Source organism: Asparagus officinalis, chromosome 8, assembly GCF_001876935.1.
Source record: "Asparagus officinalis chromosome 8, Aspof.V1, whole genome shotgun sequence".
Classification (NCBI taxonomy): domain Eukaryota; kingdom Viridiplantae; phylum Streptophyta; class Magnoliopsida; order Asparagales; family Asparagaceae; genus Asparagus; species Asparagus officinalis.
In genome coordinates, this window is record NC_033801.1 from 90,973,221 (window position 1) to 90,993,785 (window position 20,565).

Sequence of the window (20,565 nt, forward strand, 5' to 3'; positions counted from 1 at the left end):
TTGGTGGCTACTTGATCTCTCTATGTGCTTGACCGAGAATGATGATAATTTGAACCGATACGTTACTTAAAAAAATTATTTTCAGTGGAAGATCAGATCGATACCACACTTCATAATATTTGTATTTTTCATTCGTATATGCTAGCTAGTAATATATTTCTTATACTGCAAAGAAAGATAATTGCTTAATTTTTAGACCCGTACCGATTTGTGTGGGCCTCCTTTTTTGAAATCATACATTGGATTTTTCCACATGTCCATTGATGGCCACAATTATTAATTTCCTAGTAAATTAGATTTGAGATCTCGAGCTTTCCTTTTTGTTTTCAAAATTTAAATTAAAAAGAAAGAAAGAAAGAAAGGGATTTCCTTGATCATTCTTGATTGGTATACAATCGATGTATGTTTCTCTTTTATGTTTTTTACTTTATCTTATTTAAATTTGAGAAACAAAAATGACTGGGGAATGATACCTTAGAATTAAAACATACCAGCTATCTAGTCTAGAGTATGAATAGACAGAGCATTAATCATGAAAAATTATCATAATATATCAATTTGATGCTTTTGCTATAAATATTCTATTTGCTTGCTTGAAATAAAATCTATGCCTCATGAAAACTTAAAAGTAAGTTGTAAGTTTTAAAGCTCATGTTAGCGTCCATAAGTGGTCTATTTTTTGCTAATTGCACTGATTCTTCTTCTCCACTGAAATTAGTAATATTAGTTTCTATCCAAAATTGCATTGGTGGTGTTTTGAATCTGGCAACCTTGAGTCTAGAAGAAAGGATAGAACAAACTGGTTATGCTTTGTTTAATTTCTACTTGCTTGAGTTTGTGATGGTCATTGATCGTCCGAGCATTAAAAATTTTGTGTGAGTTTTAATATCAGACTAGTTTGCCAGAAGCAAATATTTGAAAGATAACCTTTATGAAGATCTTTAGAAAAAGGAGCTTCATGATTTTGGTGATTATGTGTGATCTTATTAAAATGTGAATATTTCTAAGTTCTCATGCACTAATCTTTCATCCGCATGATTAGTGCACTGTGATATATGATAGTAATTATTACTTGTCTTTGGTCTCGAACGTTCATTTTTACTGGACATCCTTGTGATTTTACACGATTATATCTCTTGATTCTTTAAGTATCTTTGCCCAGAAGGTAAACACTTTAAATTTTCTCTCTATCAATTAAGACGTCAAAAAATAATGCCTCACTGAAAAAGTATTCATTTTCTGGGCAATCCCTGAAGGATCGCTTTGATCTATGGAAGCCAATAATCTTCCCTCAAATGCAACTGGCAGACTGAATCAGAACTTTTTTGGATTTCAAATACATGACTAAATATGATTTAACCATGTGCCATATTGTCTAGCAGGTGAAGCTTGCAGAATTGATCGAAAAGATTTTTTTCCCATTCCATACAAGTAGTATTGTACTCCAGTAGCAGTCAGTACATGACCAAAAATTATGCCAAGCATTCTGCTTTGATATCTACATTTAGAGTTGTAGAGAATCACAACAAATTGTTGATGAGAAATCATAATGTTAGACTAGTTGGCTTACGAGTTATGTTTGGAGCACATGCTACAATTCAGAAAATTACTTATACGTGTGGACAAGGGGGAGGCTATGAACATAGTAGGAGATCTTATCCTGTAGCCATTTTTGGATTTTAAACCTTCGACTGAATACAATTCAACAAGTAACCTTGTACTCTTACAATAGTACAACTAAAAGTATTCTGAACTAATCTTTACATTAGTAGTTGTTAAAAACACAACCAACTGTTGTGAGAAACCATAATGCAAGTTTAATTGGTTCAGTCGTCATGCCTGAAGCACATGTCATAATTCAAACTAATATTCATAAACTTGGACGAGAGAAGGTAGTGAACATTGAAGTGGATCTTATCGAGGTGGTCAAGGTAAACTATTTGGTTTTTTTATATTTGGATCATATGCATTTGTTAGACAATTTTGATTTAACTTGAGTTTGCTTTAAATTCTTGTGAACTTATGTGGTTCTTATTTATACACTTCAGAATTTGTATAACCTAAAATACACCATGTTGCAATGAGTTTAAGATTTAGGGACCCAAATTCTTTTAGATTCTGGCATGAGCAATTGAGTTATCTTGGGCAAAATATGATTTGTCGGATTTCTTTAAATTAAATGGGGTATTCAAACCAAATCTGACCAACTGCATATCATAAGTTTCCTCCTTTATCTAATACGTGGTGAAGAAGCAAAACATTTCCCATCTGCGTATTCTTTATTTTACAGTCCATGTTTCTATATTACCACCATAGCGTACCTCTATGGGACCTCAGTGAAGGTACATACATTATTTAGGAAACTTTGTTAATAGTTTAATACCTATGGCCCATGTTAGGGGATCAATTTATAATTTGGTACGCTGATTGTGTTTTTATTGAAGATCAATTCTCGACATTAGGGGGAGATTAGTGCCCAAAATACAAAATAATATCAAGAAATTCCATTGATGAAAAAGATCTTCAATATTTATATCCATGTACTAGTCAAACTGAACCAGAAGTTCACATGATAATCTGCTAAGAAAAGAGTGACTAAGCCCCATATTCATGTTATGTATATCATTGATGATTTAGTATGTCAGAAACATACTGTGCCAGAAACATATAAAACATGTTAGTGTAAAAGATAAAAGTTCGCGGCAAACTAAATTCTATATAGAAAGACAGTCACTCCCATAACCTCCTGAAGAGGTTCATCCTGAAGATGAAATCTCCAGAAAAGTTGCATGTGCTTGATAATAACAATACTAGAGATGTGGCACGACCAAATCCAATTGTTAAGGGAAATGATGAGGATTTGTTTGACATAAAATAAGAATTAAAGTGGCCACAAATTTGTAAAAAATGAGAAATATATAATAGAAATATAAAAGCTGTCAACAACATAGTTACCTCTACAGTTGCTCTTACTATCTCCAAAAATAATCTGGATCCAGAACCTAAGTCGGTAGTAGAGTGCTTGAAGCACTCAGACAAGGTGAGATGGAAAGTGATAATTAAGGCTGAGCTGAACTCCATAAAGTATTTTGAACCTGTAGTCCATATATATCTGCAGGATATAAATGAGTCTTTGTAAGAAAAATAAATGAGAATTGTAAGGTGGTGAGATATAAAGCGAGATTCATAGCTCAATGGATTCACGCAGAGACCCAACATCGATTTAGATGTAAAATATTCTCCTATTAGTGATTATATTACGTTCCGCAAGTTAATAACTATGACAGAAACTATGGATTTATATATGCAGTATATGTACGTCATGATCATATTTTTATATGTGTCATTAGACGCTAATATTTTTATATGAAAGTCCCTGATGAACTTAAAATTCCTGAATTAATAGAAAACGAGAATCTTAACATGTATAGTATTAAATTGCAAATGTCGTTATACGACTTGAAACAGTCGGGTAGAATATGGTATAACCAACTGAGTGAGTTCTTCCTAAAGAGGAGATATGCAAATAATGATTTCTGCCCTTGTGTGTTTATAAAGAAATCCGAAAATGGTTTTTGTATCATCTTATTTTATGTTGATGATATAAATGTTATTGAAACACAAGGAGCTTACAGAAGCTAGCTCATGCCTAAAGACGGAGTTTGAAATGAAAGACTTGGGAAAAACCAAGTTTTGTCTCGACCTGCAGATCGAGCATTTCCCAGAAGGAATTTTTCTATACTAGTCAACCTATGTGGAAAAAGGCTTTGGAAAGATTTTATATAGATAAATCTTATCTGTTTGACCCTTGAGGGGGGGGGGGTGATTAGGGTCTTATGCTAATCTAATCCCAATAAAATCCTAATTAAATTTATATAGATCAATATGTTCTTGCAAGAGATAGATATGAACAATAAGACACGATATGTTTACGAGGTTCGGTCCCCACGACCTACGTCCCCGCTCCTCACCTCGAGGAGATATCCACTATCACAATCCGGTTTGGAAGCCGGAACTTCTACACACTCGGTTTACAAGTTCACCGAAAACTCTCACACTACACAATCACTCAACAATCACACTTTACACACTAAGTGTAGGAACCTAGCCCGTGTCCTCCTCCTCAAGTGCTCGATTACAACCTCTCCCTAGGTTCGTCAATCGACGCCACTCCTATTGGATTTGACCCCGTCTCTCTCTCCTCACACTTCTCTCGGTGTACAAGTGTATTACAAGTGATTTTCACAAATAAAAGTTAAATACAATGATTTGTTCTCAAATAACAAGTGAGAACTCAATGAAGTTCACACTCACTAAATCACACCCCACAACCCACAATATATAATATGAAAATATTAAGCTCAATAAGTGTGTGTGATAATAGTGAATAAAGTTCAATAAATATAATTCAATGAATATAGCTAATAAAATGAAAGTGAAATAATAAGCTATATAAAGAAGAGTTTAGAAAACTTCTCAATGGACAAGAAGAGCTGAGGAAATGATGATCCCAATAGGATCTGCAAGCCTCTTCTTATTGTAGAAAAACTTCTCTTGAAAACTGATTAATGAAACCAACTTTAAACAGCTCTTAAACTCACTTAATCTTTTGTAAACACCAAACTTGGATTTCTTAGTTGTAGAGAGGAAGAGCAGCAATGGGGTATATATAGCACCCCAATACAACAGCTAAAAATAGGCAAAAAGATCAAAAAACCCATTTGAAAAACTAGCCGTTATACACATTTGTGGAAATTTTCTCAGAAAAGGAACCACTGTCGGTCGATCGTACCGGTCGACCGAAATCTGATATATGCAATACTGACAGGTTTTGGGCAGTTTTGAAAATTCGTTAAAAATATCAAATCACATCCAAAAATAGTAAAACTTTGGGGAAAGTTTCTAAATGATGAAATGAACATGTTTGAAAAGGAATTTTTGGAAAAACAATTTCCGTTTGTGAAAACTACCTATTTTTGAAAAATGCTTAGAAAACCTGTATTTTTATGAAAGTGAAAGTTGATATAGGACTTGTAAATATGCATATATATATTGTGCATGTATTATATGTATATAAAGAAGAACGAAAGAGCTGTAAACATGAGATAAAAATTATTGTAACAACGTTTGATGAAAAATCATTTATATGATAGAAAACGTCAAGAAAACGTGTTAAGTGTACATATATTGAGCTTAGATATAATCATACAATATATGTAAGTAAACTAAACATATACCTACGTAAATCCATGCAAATAAACTTGAATCTTTAACACTAGATTGACGTGTGTTGAAATACCTGAAAAGAGAACATAAACACAAAACACCCAAAACACTAGAAAACTTATTAGTAATAAATTGTTTGCTAAATCATCATCAAAACTATAGGGTCAACAATCTCCCCCTTTTTGATGATGGCAAACAATTTTATATGAAACATAAACTGATAACCCACATATAAGCCAAACATAGATAAACCATTTATATGGAATAAGTATATGAGCTATATGTGCCCCCCCCCCCCCCTTTGACAACATCAAAAAGGGAAAAATTGAAAAATAGGTGCAATGCTCCCCCTGCTTATGAGCACAGAGATATAAAAACAAAGTAATATATGCCAAAAGGTCCCCCTGTTAAATAGAATAAATGACACTAAAGAGTATGTAAAGGAGCTAAGCAAACTAAACAATCATAAACAGTGCAAAGAACTCATGATAAGCAACTTATTTTCCACACACCAAGACATGAATGTTGTTTCAACCATGCATTAATTCATAGACGAAATAAACTAAATACAATAAGTCACAAAACATCACATAAGCATTAGAAACAACATAGTTTTGCATAAACATAGATTCGTCCACAAGATAGCAAATCATACATGAAAAGTCACATAAAACCATACTGATATAGAGTTATTACACTCAAACTAAAAACATAAATGTCAAGTTTTCTAACTCAAAACAGCAAGATCACTCATCATCATCACCATCATCATCACCACCATCACCATCGTCATCAGAAGATCCTGATTCTTCAGCAGGGGCCTCCTCAGAACCAGACTCAGAGGTAGAAGAGGGATCCGAAATCCCGAGAGACTGACGCTGATAGGAAAGAATAGTCCTAACATCCCTCTGAATAGATGAGACTCGCTTCTGAACACTTGAGTACTGAGTCTCAAGGCGATCCAGATGGTCACAAATATTAGAAGTGGAAGAGGTAGAGGCTCTAGAAAGGGAGCGAGAAGATGATGAAGGAGTGGAGTCAATGGACATCTGCATTCTAGAAAGGGAAACCTTATCAAAGAAATCTCTCTTAGATTCAATCTTGGGTTCATTTGTGAGGTCAACATTGAAGTGTTGAAAGATAAGGGTGAGAAAGGAGCCAAAAGGTAGAAACTTGGTATGCTTTGATGCCATGTTATTGACAAAGACAGTTGCCCAATCTACTTTGATTTTGGCAAAAATGGCATAAACAACATTAATCTTATCAGAAGCAAAGTGATCAAAACTACCGGTCTTAGGAATCAAGTTTTGAGCAACAATTCTAGCAATGAGTTTGGCAATTGGATTAAGTGAATTGTTGTTCATAGGATAAGAAAATCCCGGTTTAAACATTAGTTGGTTGACAGCAGGATCACTAAGCTCAATGGACATGAGATCAACATCACATGTTGGGATTTCAAGAATCTCAGCAAGTTCGTTAGCAGAAAAGGTTATTGCAGTATTTTTAACAGATGAGGTTATGGTCAAGCTACCATCAGCAGAGGATGATGTGGACAAGTTGGCATAAAACAAATAAACTAAAAAAGGATAGAAAAGAACTTTATATCCCTCATCTAGCAATCTATCTAACCCAACATTATGAAGGATAGACTGAGTGTCATACATGAATAACTCAGGATATTTGATATATCTTGTTGGGAGAATTTTCAATTTACACAATTCTCTATATTTCCTAACAAGAGATTTAAAAAGCAGATAATCCTCATAATGTGAAGCTTTTATAGAGGAGGAACTAGTTTCGGGTTTAGATCTCTTTTTGGAGGGCTTAGGAGGCATGATAGATAAAAGAAATTATCAATTTCCTGTAAACAATAAAGAATTTAGAGCAAATTAACAAATTGCCCTAAAACAGAAACCCTAGATTAAGAAGAATAAACACTAGATCAATGACATAAGATCAAATAGATAGGAAAGAGATCATTACCTAGCAAAAACTGGCAGAAATCGACGGAGAAATAAGATTTCGGTCGATAGATGCAGGCGACTGTGAAGAAATTTGACAGATTGAGAAAAAATTTCGAAATGAGGGGAAAGAGAAGAGTCGGGTCAAGGAGATGATGAGGGAACGGCTGGGATTGATCCAGGAGAAAGATTAATGGTGATAAGCAAGACGGGTTCAAAACAGATACCCAATAAAACCGAAACCCGATAAGTCAAAAACATCGCTGCTGTAGGAATTTCAATTCGGTCGACCGACGCGGTCGACCGGGTCGGTCGACCGCGAGAAAACAAATAGCAGGTTAAGAGGAAAAATTTGTTTTGAGATATTTTTCAATTTAGACCTTTTGGAAATATGTTTTATAAAATACTAAAAGTTTTATAGGATATATATAAGGGTTTTTGAATATAAAAACATACAAATAATTTATTTTAGCATAAAGAATATGATTTATCATTCGAAGCCAAAAAAAATTATTCAAAATAAAAACAAAAAACAAACCATCAAAAAAACAAAAGAAATACTAAACAAGTCATTTTGGTACCCAAATCATTTTGGTACCACTAGAACTTGGGACATGACCCCTAGCATTTAAATCCAAGGCCCTAGGGTTATGAACCCGTTTGGGCGTATTTTGTGCACCGATACGATCAAAGCAAAAATTGTAAACGTGACCCATACGATTGCAATTTGTGCAATGTAGAGGTTTGAATGATTTACGTTAACCGAAATGGAATGCACGTGGTTCATTTGCAAAAATAGATTTTTCTTTGTAATTATTTTTCAAACGAAAATTTCTTTTCAAATCGAAGTAAAACATGGTCAAATGACCAAAACGACCACAATAATCACATTTATACACATGAGCATGTTTATGATTTATACTATGTGTGTGTACATGTGTATGTGATGAGGAAGCTTGATGGGATGCACAATCATGTATAGGCTTATCAATTTTTGGTGCATTATGACAAAATTGAGCTAAATGGCCTTTAAGACCGCAAATAGAACATTTGTGAATTTTATCATACATATGTGCATAGTGAATAGGTTTCTTAGAAGAACTAACATTAAACTTTGCACATAAGTCCTTAAGCTTTTTATTATTAGCAATACAAGTGTTTAGTGTTGAATCTAAAGTAGATATTCTTTTTCTCATTTGATTCAACTCATCATTGTGCATACAAGCATTGCTACTAGAAGTAGAATAAACAAGATTACTCATCATAGATTTCAACTTATCTACTTCTAACATAGCATCACGTTTTTCATGAAGCAAACTAGCATTTTTAATTTTCAAATTTTCATTGCATTCTTTAAGAATTATATTTTCATTTGCAATGAAATTAAACTTAGTAGCTAGTGTTTCATGAGTGGATTTCATACTAGCATACTTACTCTTTACATCAATGTAGCAATTGTGTAATTTTTCAAACTCAAGAGCAAATTCATCAAAAGTAAGAATATCATCGTTATCGCATACCTCACTAGGGTTATCACATAGTGGTATTGTACATGGGGATGAGGCTTCCTTAGAACTCAAAGCGGGATTTTCCAACGCTTGTTGAATAGCCTCCAATTTCCCTTCATGTGCTTCAATAAATTTCCATAAAGCGCGAGCACTATCAAAATTAGCAAGTTTGTTAGAAAACGATGAGTGAAAAGCGCTAATCAAATATTCTAACAAAAGCTTATTCATGTTAAACAATCTTTTGTCATTTTCACACCATTTTGATTTTTACAAAATGGGAACAACATAGGCATCCTCAATAATTTCCCATAAATCAAATTGATTAGATTGAACGAAAAGTTTGAATCTAATACGCCATTGAGCATAAGAAAAAATATCCAAACGAGGAGTAATATTTATAGCATATCCTAAGCAAGATGAATCATACATATCCATAAAGATGAAATGCAAGAAGCACTATGTAATCAAAATTAGATTAGCACAAATACACTAACTTGGATCTTTAACTCAAGGCGGTTAGTCCTTAAATCAAAGAGCATCAAGCTCTGATACCAATTGTTAGACCCATGAGGGGGGTGATTAGGGTCTTATGCTAATTTAATCCCAATAAAATCCTAATTAAAATTATATAGATCAATAAGTTCTTGCAAGAGATAGATATGAACAAGCAAAATACAAACACACGATATGTTCACGAGGTTCAGTCCCCACGACCTACGTCCCCGCTCCTCACCTCGAGGAGATATCCACTATCACAATCCGGTTTGGAAGCCGGAACTTCTACACACTCGGTTTACAAGTTCACCGAAAACTCTCACACTACACAATCACTCAACAATCACACTTTACACACTAAGTGTAGGAACCTAGCCCGTGTCCTCCTCCTCAAGTGCTCGATTACAACCTCTCCCTAGGTTCGTCAATCGACGCCACTCCTATTGGATTTGACCCCGTCTCTCTCTCCTCACACTTCTCTCGGTGTACAAGTGTATTACAAGTGATTCTCACAAATAAAAGTTAAATACAATGATTTGTTCTCAAATAACAAGTGAGAACTCAATGAAGCTCACACTCACTAAATCACACCCCACAACCCACAATATATAATATGAAAATATTAAGCTCAATAATTGTGTGTGATAATAGTGAATAAAGTTCAATAAATATAATTCAATGAATATAGCTAATCAAATGAAAGTGAAATAATAAGCTATATAAAGAAGAGTTTAGAAAACTTCTCAATGGACAAGAAGAGCTGAGGAAATGATGATCCCAACAGGATTTGCAAGCCTCTTCTTATTGTAGAAAAACTTCTCTTGAAAACTGATTAATGAAACCAACTTTAAACAGCTCTTAAACGCACTTAATCTTTTGTAAACACCAAACTTGGATTTCTTAGTTGTAGAGAGGAAGAGCAGCAATGGGGTATATATAGCACCCCAATACAACAGCTAGAAATAAGTAAAAGACCAAAAAATCCATTTGAAAAACTAGCCGTTATACAACAGTTTGAAACTCGTCGGTCGACCAGTCCGGTCGACGGAAAGCCTCTGGAAAATGGCTTTGAAAAAGAACCACTGGCGTCGACCGTACCGTCGACCGAAATCTGATATATGCATACTAACAGGTTTTGGGTAGTTTTTGAAATTCGTTAAAAATATCAAATCACATCCAAAAATGTGAAACTTTGGAAAAGTTCTAAATGATGAAATGAACATGTTTGAAAAAGGAATTTTGGAAAAACAATTTTTGTTTGTGAAAACACCTGTTCTTGAAAATGCCCCTAGAAACCTGTATTTTTATGAAAGTGAAAGTTGATATAGGACTTGTAAATATGCATATATGTATTGTGCATGTATTATATGTATATAATGAAGTATGAAAGAGCTGTAAACATGAGATAAAAATTATTGTAACAACGTTTGATGAAAAATCATTTATATGATAGAAAACGTCAAGAAAGCGTGTTAAGTGTACATATATTGAGCTTAGATATAATCATACAATATATGTAAGTAAACTAAACATATACCTAGGTAAATCCACGCAAATGAACTTGAATCTTTAACACTAGATTGACGTGTGTTGAAATACCTAAAAAGAGAACATAAACACAAAATACTAGAAAACTTATTAGTAATAAATTGTTTGCTAAATCATCATCAAAACTATAGGGTCAACATTATCCACTTAGCACACCAATGGTCATCCGATCCCTCGAAGTGGATAAAGACCCATTTAGACCCAAAGAAGATAATGAAGAAATGTGAGGGCCAGAAGTTCCCTATCTGAGTGCCATTGGAGTACTTCTCTATCTTGCAAATTACACCAGGCCTGATATTGCATTTGCGGTGAACTTGCTAGCAGGGTATAGTGCTTCTCCTACAAGGAGGCATTGGAATGGCGTTAAAACATATCCTTCGCTATCTTCAAGGTACAAAAGATCTTGGACTATTCTATAAAAGAAACCAAGATATGACATTGGTGGGCTATTAGGACGCTGGTTACATGTCTGATCCCCATAACTCTAGATCCCAGACTGGTTATGTTTTTCCCTATGGTGGTACTGCCGTTTTTTAGAGGTCTGTTAAGCAGACCATGATGACTACTTCTTCTAACCGCTCAGAGATTATCACTTTATATGAGGCCTCAGGAGAATGTGTATGATTAAGATCGTTGATACGATATATTCGTGGCTTGTGTTGTCTAGCGAAAGATGATATTACCCCCACTGTCCTTTATAAGGACAATGCAACTTGTGTTGCATAAATAAGCAGTGGATATGTAAAATGAACCATGAAAAAACATATTACGCCAAAATTCTTTTATCCACATGAGCTCCAAAAGAATGGTGAAATCACCATTGAAAAAGTTTGCTGAAGTGACAATCTTGCAGTTTTGTTCACTAAATCTCTGACTACATCAACTTATGAGAAATATGTTCATAATATTGGTATGCGCAGACTTGGAAGACTATCATCTTCAGGGGGAGAAAATTCTTAAAGAACAATCCTAAAGATTGGGCCCCGAAGGTCTATCATCATATTTTGCCCATTTTCGCTAAGTTTTGTCCCATTGGGTTTTTCTTAGCATAGACTCAGAAGATTGTCATCATCAGGGGGAGCGAATTTTTAATACAATCCTGAAGATTGCGCCTTGAAGGACTATAGTTGTACTTTTTTCCCTTTGCTAAGTTTTGTCCCACAGGGTTTTCTTAGCTGAAGGTTTTTAATGAGGCAACTAATGCAACACAAGTTTAGATCCTGGAGATCTATAGTTGTACTCTTTTTTCCTTTGCTAAAATTTTGTCCTACATGGTTTTTCTTAGCGAAAGGTTTTTAACGAGACAACTGATGTAACAGAAATAATGTAGGTATGTCATGTACTCTTTTCCTCGACTAGTTTTTTCCCATTGGGTTATTTCTAGCGAGGTTTTTAACGAGGCATTGACATTTCGAAGTAATGTCCAAGGGGGAGTGTTAAAATCTAAAAGACATTTTGTTGATATCTAAAAGATATTTTGTTGATATCTAAAAGATAAAATATATGTGGACATTACTTTGTATGTGGACTATTAACTTGATGTCCTTTTATCTTCCATCATGTATCTATAAATTGTATCATGTATGAAAATGGAATGATGAATAAAATTACAATTTCTCTTCTTCTCTTGTCTCTTGTCTCTTGTTTATTTCTTTAGTATATTACAACAGTACTAATTATTCTATTTTTGTCATATTTATATATAGAAAAAGAGAGAGTTCTAGTCTCTCAAGCCATCTCATGTTTTTAATTAGATCTAGATGATAAAAAGCTAAAACTCTCAAATTTATTTTTTATTTATTATTTTTTAGTTTTCCATATTAATTTGTTTCTTCATCCTCTTCAAACCACATCATAATATCATATCACTTTTTTTCTTATCCTTTTCTTCATATTTTAGGGAATGTCATAATGGAATATCGCTAAGTAATACTGCATTCACTTGGTCGTCAAAGTTGATTGTTACCTTCTCAAAAACAATTTTTTTTGAAAAGGTAGGTAGGGTAACCTAACCAGCCAAGTGCTCAACAATACTCTGTCTTAAAAACAAAGGGATAGAAACAGACCAACAACAAGAGGACAAACAGTTAACCGACTTAGTTAGAGAATGAGCAACACCATTACCAGTGCGCCCCACATAAGAAACTTTAGAGCAGTCAGTAATAGTCAGACCAGCGTGAACTTCATCTACAATAGGAGCCAAGGAAGAAAAAGAAGAAGGAGAGTCCACCGAGGAGACAACCTTTAGAGAGTCAATTTCCACCACTGAAATCCTCCAATTCATACGCCGAACAAAGCGAATGCCTTCCATGACACCCAACAGCTCCGCATGATCCACAGACATAGGACGCCTGATCCCCATAGAGTAGCAACCAATCACATGTCTATGATGATCCCAAATAACACCCCCCAAACCAATAATATCTCATTCTAGAGGAACAACAGCATCTGTGTTGAGCTTCAGCAAACCAGGAGCAGGGGGATATCAAGCAGAAGGCCATTTAGAAGGAGTGACAATGTCACTGGAGAGACCTCTAACTCTATCCCCTTCCTCCACAAAAAAGAGAATCCGAGTCACCAAGATCGATGCCTCTCTTAAACCACCACCATGAGAGTGTATATTTCTTCCTCCCCAATATAAACCACATGGTTGTGAAAGCCAAAGCCAAAGAGTCCCCAGGGCAAACAGAGGTGAGATGGAAAAGGAAATCACCACAAGACGTACTTCGAAAACCATTAATCACTTCCCAAAGATCTAAGGACTCCCACATTAAATGAGCAATGGAGCAGACAATGAAGATATGAAGGGCGGTCTCAAAGGCAGCAGAGCAAATGCGACAACTAGGGGCACAAAGATCCCCCTGCGAGAAAAACCAGCTGAGGTGGGGAGAGCATCATAGAACAGACGCCAAAGGAACACTATAATCTTCGGTGGGATCTCCGCATGCCAGATCAAGGACCACCACTTCGTTACCCTAGAATCCGAGGTGGAAGCAGTATCAGGCATAGTGTGACGAAGAAGTCAGTATCAACTCTTGACTGTGTAGCACCCCTTCTTCTCATAATACCAAATGAGTTTGTCAGGGACAAGAGAAGTTGGTAGTGGGATAAATGAAATGTCCTCCCGATCTACCTGCCAAAAGGAGGTAGCAATCAGCTCATTCCAAGTATTCAAAACAGAGATCAGCTCAGGCGCCACCCTTCTGGAAGGGTCGACCGGAGAAGTGATTGACCTGAAAGAAAAGGGCCTTGGGATCCATGGGTCAGCACGGATAGAGACACTATGACTATCACCTATCCTCCATCTCAGACATCGAGCCAGAAACTCTCTCCCCCTGATAATGCTCCGCCATAAATAAGAGCAGCCAGGGCCGACACCAGCTGAAAGGAAGTCCGAGTCCCTGAAATACTTCCCCTTCAAAAGCCTACTAGCGAGAGAAGAAGGGTCCTGAATGATTTTCCATGCTGCTTAGCCACCAATGCCTGATTAAACATCTGTAGATTTCTAAAGCCTAGACCACCCTCTGACTTTACGTGACACATCTTCTGCCACCTAACCTAGTGAATCTCTCTCTCTCACCATAAGTTGATCCCCACCAAAATCTCATAATGATAGACTCAATCTCCCTGCACAAAAAAATTGGAATGCGAAAGATACTCATCATGTAGCATGGGATCGCCCTGCGAGCACCCTTTGGTCGTGGAATTACCAAAAGGTGGGTTGAGAAGAGGACGACCAAAACACAAGAACAATTCAGTTTGGCGAAGGAAAATACATTCTCTAGATTATGAAGAACAAAAGATTACAATCTCCCCCTCACAATCTCACTCTAGAATTGAGGAACAAGCTCTCCAAATCTTAATTTAGAATCTAATCTCTCTTGATTAAACTCTCTGATCTAAAAGATGTTTAGAAACCCTAAAACAATCCCTTATATAGGTGTACAAACGTGGATGGCAATCTGGTAAATAACCAGACCCAAAACCAACAAGAATTCGTGTTAACAGAAATCCAAACGAACCTGTAAACCATCGATGAGTCGACTCATGACTGAGATGAGTCGACTCGTCAGAAACTGGACAAACTCAAAATCCAGCGATGAGTCGACTCATGACAGTCATGAGTCGACTCAACCTAATGAGTCAACTCATGACTGTTATGAGTCGACTCACAGGCTGAAAACTGGATACTTCGATTCTTCTGCTTGTCGTCTCGTTCCACGCTTCTTCCTGCGTTCTCTTGTACTATTTGACACCTCTATTCTTATGTTATCATGAGAATCATCTATCCTCAAGCTCCCATGAGGATTGTACTATTTGACACCTCTATTCTTATGTTATCATGAGAATCATCTATCCTCAAGCTCCCATGAGGATCGTTAAGTTCCGAAGAGAAGATACACCTGAGAATCATCTATCCTCAAGCTCCCATGAGGATCGTTAAGTTCCGAAGAGAAGATACACCCGTATCAAAAACAGCTTTCACCATAACCTCTTGCCCCTCAGCTGAGAAAAGAGCCCTCCTCCAAGCTTGGACTCTTTTCCAACCTGAGTCTCTGATTGAAGCAAAAGTCTGACGACGGCTTCTTCCAGCCACCGAAGGGAAGCCTAAGTACCGATCATGTGTTTGGGCCCTATCTAGCCCCAAAAAAGAGTAAATAAAGGCCCTAGTACTGCATATGTTGTTGCATCTGCATATGTTGCCTAAGTACCTTCTCAAAATTTGAATCTGAATATGTTGCTGCATCGTCAAGACTTTGTCATACTCTATGGTTGAGAAATATGCTCAAGATCTTAACAAGACAATACGACAAAGATCTATGGTGACAGCTGCACTTTAAAAAAATTCCAGTCTTTCATGAAATAAACAAGCACATAGGCACTCATTATCATTTTCATTTGAGGTGATGTAAGGTAAGGAACAAAGAAGTCTAGCTCATGATTTATTTGAAATCACAAAATCAAGTTGTCGATATATTTACGAAACCGCTAGAGTTTGAAGTGTTCTCTTTACTGCAAAGCAAAACTCAGGAAAATTGATGAATCAAGATGAAACGTGAATATAGCAATTAAAAAATGATAATTAGCGACGTGGGAGTCTGAAAAGTCAGTTGATAATCCCAGGAAATCTACAATAATCGAGTTTGCTAGCTAGGGACTAATAGGAAGTCTAACTGTTTATATGTTGTAAATGCGGATGTTTCGTTGTTTGTTTTTAAGAGCCAATAAAATCTAAATCAATGGGATACATGTTCCTCCTCCAATTACATTCCACCCTGAACTATAATTATCGTCAGCTACAAAACCATGACCAATTTTAGGGATCAGCTGGTGGCAATGCGAAACACATTCATGATTCATCTTCATATGCGTACATATGAGTATGCATACGTATTAGTTCATCAGCAAAGAATCTCCTACTTTCTTAAAAGGGGAATGCCATGGTCCAAGAGTGCAGTTTCTATCAGAACACGCCCATATTTAAAAATTTTAACTCTATTTCTATCTATGGTTCAAAACACCTCATTCTCATAGGGACGGTTGTGACAGGATATCCTTATCAATCATCCAATATACCTCCATTATTTCTATAGAAATCTCAATAATCACAAATCCATCCAATCCCCATCGATTAATCACCTCTTATTCTTTGGAAAATTAGTTAGAACCAACGACAGAAACAAAAAGTGATGGTCTGTACATCTCCTACGATCACTCCCAACCTCTCTCTCCAATGCAATCCCATACATTATATAAATATCACCAATTCTCTCTTTCCACATTCAGGCAGCCGAAAATGGCAACTTATACGAGCTCTCAAGCCCTTTGGGGGCTCGTAATAACGTTGCTTATGACATCTGTCTCCTCACAAGTCCCCACCCCTCCCAAACGAAGCCACGGAAAATTCACTCCCGGCCCCTGGATCTCCTCCCACGCCACCTTTTACGGCGGTGCCGATGGGTCCGAGACAACCGGTGGCTCATGCGGATACCAAGACACGGAGGCTCAAGGCTACGGCCTTCAGACCGCAGCCCTGAGCTCTGTTCTCTATAAGAGCCTGCATGAGATTAAGTGTGGATGGCACGCCCGCAAGCGTGGCAAGCCAAGTACAGGCAGTCGATTGTGCGTCACTCCACAAACTGGTGCCCCCCGAAGCTATCGGCAGGCCAGCTGACACGGCGGGTGGTGCAATCCTCCAAGGGAGCATTTCGATCTCAGCATGCCTGCTTTTCTTCAGATTGGGGAATACAAAGCAGGCATTATACCTGTGAGTTACCGAAGAGTCCCATGCATGAAGCAAGGGGGGATTAAGTTCACTATCAACGGGCACAAGTATTTTAACCAGGTGACGGTGTGGAACGTCGCGGGGTCTGGAGATGTGCATGCTGTGTTTGTGAAAGGAAGCAGTGGGAAGTGGACCCCGTTGCAACGGAATTGGGGACAGCGGTGGTCAACAGGCGAAGATTTGACTGGGCAATCTCTGTCGTTTAGGGTTAAGACGGGCGATAAGCGCAAGTGCACTTCTCTTAACGTTACTTCTCCGTATTGGCAGTTTGGGCAGACGTACGAGGGAAACAAGAACTTTAGGTGATGATACTGTGGAGGATGATGAGACTTGAGGCAATGAGCATGCTGCCGTTTATAACTTGTAATTGTATTTGATGGTTCTTATGAAAAGTTCTATATGATTAGAACTCCGTGACATCACTAGTAGAAAAATGAGCACTGGCGACGGGGAAATCCGTCGCCAATGCAGCAAAATCCGTCACCAATACACTTTCGCGACGGGGCGGAGTCCGTCACCAATAATCCTGTCGTCAATAAATATTGGCGACGGGGAAATCCGTCGCCAATGTTCATTGGCGACGAAAAACATTGGCAACGGGCTATAGCCCGTCGCCAATGTACATTGGCGACGAGCTCATACATTGGCGACGGGTTATTGCCCGTCGCCAATGTACATTGGCGACGGATGTATTCCCGTCGCCAATGTACATTGGCGACGAGCTCATACCCATCGCCAATGTACATTAGTGACATGCAATAACCTGTCGCCAATATTTTTTATCGCCAATACCTATCCGTCGTCAATGATCATTGGCGACGGAATTCCCCGTCGCCAATGTTTATTGGCGACAGGATTATTGGTGACGGGCTCTGCCCCGTCGTGAAAGTATATTGGTGACGGATTTGTCCCCGTCGCCAATGTATATTGGCGACAGGTTTGTCCCCGTCGCCAATGTACATTGGCGACGAAAAATGCTCATCGCCAATGTACATTGGCGACAGGTGTATTCCCGTCGCCAATGTAAATTGGCGATGAAAAATGCCCGTCGCCAATGTACATAATCAGGTAAAAAAAATATTTCTGCATTGTAAAGCGCCCCAATCGGTAATGAGTACCTGTTACTACCATTATTCACAATATATTAAACAATACTCACAATATCATATTTATTGATTCACATCCAACAATATTCACGTTCACCGATTCACATCCAACAATATTCACATTCACATCCAACAATACTAACATTTACATTCATCGATTCACATCCAACAATATTAATATTTAACAATTCACATATATACATAATCAGGAGGTCATAATATGTTCAACACAATCCAAAAGTCCACATAATCAAGAGGTCATAATATGTTTAACACAATCCAAATGTCCACAAAAGTTACCAAAAAGTCCAACTCATCACTCACTCATCATAGTCGTGGTCCCTATCGTCGTGATCCCTATCATCGGTGGCGGCTGCATCATGATGTCGTACCGTACTGCTGCTTCCTACGGCGGTACCTCCTCTAACCTAAAAAGAATGTAAATCAATATCAGAATATATTCCAAAATACTCATAATAAATACATATTTATAATATGACATATATACCTCTCCACCACTTGCAGCTGCATGCTCATCAAATGCCAACACCGTAATATCCGCGTATATAGACTGCGGAAGCAAGTCCTTTACGGGTTGAGAATCGATGAGTCGCTGAACGACATCCCGAGTTGTTTGTGCACCACTTAACTCGTGCTTAATAGTGGGAAGAAAACTTAAAGCCAATGGAATTTCAACATTCTTCATCAAGTATTTTCCATTCTTACCCATGACATATGGCGTGTCACCGTGTCGCGTCGATGTCACCGATTGGCTGCTAGGCTTATTGGTGGTGGTGAGTGTCTTAACTCTAGTACTTGACAGAGGCACTCTTCCTTTCTTTCTTGAGTGTAAACCGTAAGCTCCATCGACAACTTCCATCCACTCGTCTCTGGTTTCGAGACTGCGTGACACGGGTGAAGACATCGTTTTGAGAAGCTTCCAGCGCCGCCTGCATATCATATATCATAAAAATTAGAAACTTTGATAAAAAATCATTAAGTATATACAAATCTAAAATTAATCTTATACTTACGTTCAATTCATTAATTTTCTCCACCTTTTTGTCATTTCCCTCTACATTTTCATACCCCCGGGGTGGTGTATAAGCTCTTTTAGCCAAAAGAGTCGGGGGTATAGTCAAAGCGTCCTGTGATATATTAAATTCTAAATTAAATGTAGGAAACTAATCACATGAAATCAGTTTTAATAATATGATCATACCGGGTTTTCGCTCAAATACTTATGCTCGATCTGAGCATAAGAAGTAGCTCCTAAAAAGTGATCGTATAGCTTTGATCTATGATTCGCCGATACCGTTTCACATATTTTCTACAAAATAAAGTATTTTTTAGTATGTGCGATGATAATATATAAATGAAAAATAACGTGATGATAATGTCATAAATTAAAAATAATCTACCTTCTTCTCACCCTCCCACTCGATAATGAGAGTCATCCAATTAAATGGAGGAACTCTCTTATCAAGCTCATAGATCCTCTTCCAATCAGTAGATAAATTTGTGAAATATCTTTTCTTTAGATCACTCTTCCAAACTCGAATAAGCTTGGCCATTTTTGGGATAACATAATCCCAAGACTCTGGGTTGTCTTCAAGACAATAATGATCCTGCAAGTTACATGGCAAAAAAATTACACTATAAGAATAATCATTGTGAATTGTAAACAAAATAAGCAGCAGTATATTAAATAATTACCATGAGCTTCTCCCAAATCTTTTTTATGCATTTAAATTCTTTCTCCTCAAAATTATGAGCAATATTAATGGAGCGTGGATCTCTTATTAAACAGCCAATCAAGTTATTAAATATGACAGCCCAATGCCCAACAGGAATGTTGTCCTTCCACATTACCGGGTGAATGTTTGCCTGGTATCAATAATGAAAGAATCATATATGATTGCTTCATACAAAGTCTAGGTGATAAATTATAGGGCATAAACACAACAGGCCAAGTAGACCATCCCGAACTCATAATGCCAAACGGGTTGAATCTGTCGCTAGATAGCCTAAGTCTGACATTCCTGCACTCTGTGGAAAATGAGGGAAAAGTCTGATCCACATGCTTCCATGCCTTTGCATCTGTTGGATGTCTCACTTTACCATCATCTACACGTCTTTCCTTATGCCACCGCATATCTTTTGCTATATTTTTTGTCATATACAGACGTTGTAACCGAGGCACTAAGGGAAAATGTCGAAGCACCTTCGCTGGAATTTTCTTCTGTTGATTCACTGACTCATCTGACTTTCGTGTTGCAGTGCGTGCATTCTTTCTCCATCGAGACACTCCACACTTTGGACATTCCTCAAGTTTCTCATTATCCTTATAATAAAGGACACAATCATTGGGACAAGCATCGATCTTATTGTAATCTAAACCCATAGCACCAACAATCTTATTTGCATCATAACAC

At 37.2% G+C, this 20,565-nt stretch overlaps 1 protein-coding gene, 1 long non-coding RNA gene and 1 pseudogene across 2 annotated transcripts; 1 reads left to right on the forward strand and 2 right to left on the reverse strand.

The window, feature by feature from the left end:
- LOC109820482 lies at positions 16,422-17,441 on the forward strand (annotated as a pseudogene).
- Positions 18,443-18,862, reverse strand: LOC109851423. Its single transcript, XM_020421548.1, has 2 exons — positions 18,639-18,862; positions 18,443-18,558 (listed from the first exon to the last, which is right to left on the reverse strand). The coding sequence occupies exons 1-2, from the start codon at positions 18,858-18,860 to the stop codon at positions 18,451-18,453; spliced, it is 330 nt and encodes a 109-aa protein (XP_020277137.1). The 5' UTR covers positions 18,861-18,862; the 3' UTR covers positions 18,443-18,450.
- LOC109822735 lies at positions 19,026-19,678 on the reverse strand. The gene is made up of 3 exons (XR_002242251.1): positions 19,552-19,678; positions 19,353-19,428; positions 19,026-19,080 (listed from the first exon to the last, which is right to left on the reverse strand). It is a non-coding gene; the product is annotated as an uncharacterized LOC109822735 (long non-coding RNA).